At 34.4% G+C, this 1,327-nt stretch overlaps 1 protein-coding gene across 4 annotated transcripts in view; it reads right to left on the bottom strand.

The window, feature by feature from the left end:
* The window catches only part of Trmt9b (tRNA methyltransferase 9B (putative)), a 27,168-nt gene that overhangs the window by 22,559 nt on the left and 3,282 nt on the right, over positions 1–1,327 (bottom strand). For all 4 annotated transcript variants that reach the window (XM_033765391.1, XM_010621786.2, XM_010621795.2 and 1 more), the window contains exon 2: positions 1,117–1,314. Coding sequence is in view for 1 of the 4 variants with exons in the window: in XM_010621786.2 (XP_010620088.1) it covers positions 1,117–1,125 (9 nt within the window). In the remaining 3 variants the exon portion in view is untranslated. The remainder of the gene's footprint in view (positions 1–1,116; positions 1,315–1,327) is intronic.

Raw genomic sequence — 1,327 nt, 5'->3', positions numbered from 1 at the left:
ATACCACTTACCCCCAATTCTTTTTTTTTTTTTTTTTTGGTAGTGGGATTAAATTCAGGTCCTTGTGCTTGCAAGGCAAGCAGCAGAACCACTGAACCAAATCTCAAGCCCTTCCAAACTCTGAATATGCTCTTAATTAAACTCTAAGCTCCTGGAGGGTAAATACAACATTTGATTCAAATATGTATGATATCACATATGTATTATACATCTAAATATGTTTACATACATACAGTACCTAGGATAGTGCTGAACACAATGCATCATTCAATAATTAATGACACCGAGCTCTGTCCTTAGCTCCCTCTGCAAGACTTTCCTGCAGGCAAGCCTGTCCTCATGTCTTTGGTCATTAACTGTACATATTTCCTGCACTGTGGAGCCAGTGGGCACTCACAGGAAAGATGAGCTAAAACTTAGTTTTTCTGATTCTTTGACTGACTTAGTAGAGTTCTAGTTTTAAATACATATCATAGTCATATATTTGTCACATTTTATAACTAAAGACAAATATAAATACTATAAATCGTTCTTCTACTATAAATGGCCACAGGGGACACAATATTAAAAAGAGAGAATGCACACTTTTGGTTTAAATTTCTAAGATATACTCAAACTATACTTTTAAAGGTAAAATACAAGTTGATCAGGACAGTTGAAAAGATTTTTACTGGGCCAGGGATTTAGCTCAGTGGTTCTGCCACCTGCCTTGCAAGCTCATGGTCCTGAGTTCAATCCCCAGTACAAAAAAAGAAAAACATAAAAGGCTTTACTTACTAAAAATTATAAAATATGTAGTTCTTTCACATTTTACTTAATACAAGGTGCTTTAGGCTTAGCATCTATACATTATTCTAAAACTTATCATTTAAAAATGTGTTCTAAGTCTTTAGAAGAGCATAAAAAAGTACCAAATATGTATGATTTTTTTTTACCCTGTAGAGGTATTTTCAAATACTTTCTTCTACCTGGTGCAAAACTGAACTCCAATTTACTTTATATTACATTGTCATCAAATTTTAAATGAGAGAAACAGGGAGTAATTTTTACTAACCATGCTCATTGCCAAAAACTTTCCTGGTATTTGAATGGCAGTAAAAGCTGAAAGCTACTAACCTGAGTCATCCTGTGATTCAGGAAAATCACTTCTTGCCTTTGTAAATCATGGCAGTTTCTGCCCTCTGATAGTGACAGTTGTTTCTGATGACTCTCTCACTGGATAATGTAACTGAAAAGTTGTAGGAGTGAAATCAAACAGTGCTGTTCTTCCCATGATGAACCACTTTTTATGAGTTTCTGAAGATAATACAGATCCTGCAACAAAAAA

This window comes from Fukomys damarensis, unplaced genomic scaffold (genome assembly GCF_012274545.1).
Source record: "Fukomys damarensis isolate Sample0158 unplaced genomic scaffold, DMR_v1.0_HiC HiC_scaffold_18, whole genome shotgun sequence".
Taxonomy (NCBI): domain Eukaryota; kingdom Metazoa; phylum Chordata; class Mammalia; order Rodentia; family Bathyergidae; genus Fukomys; species Fukomys damarensis.
Note: the sequence above shows the minus strand (reverse complement) of the source record. Positions and strands in the feature narration are given on the sequence as shown.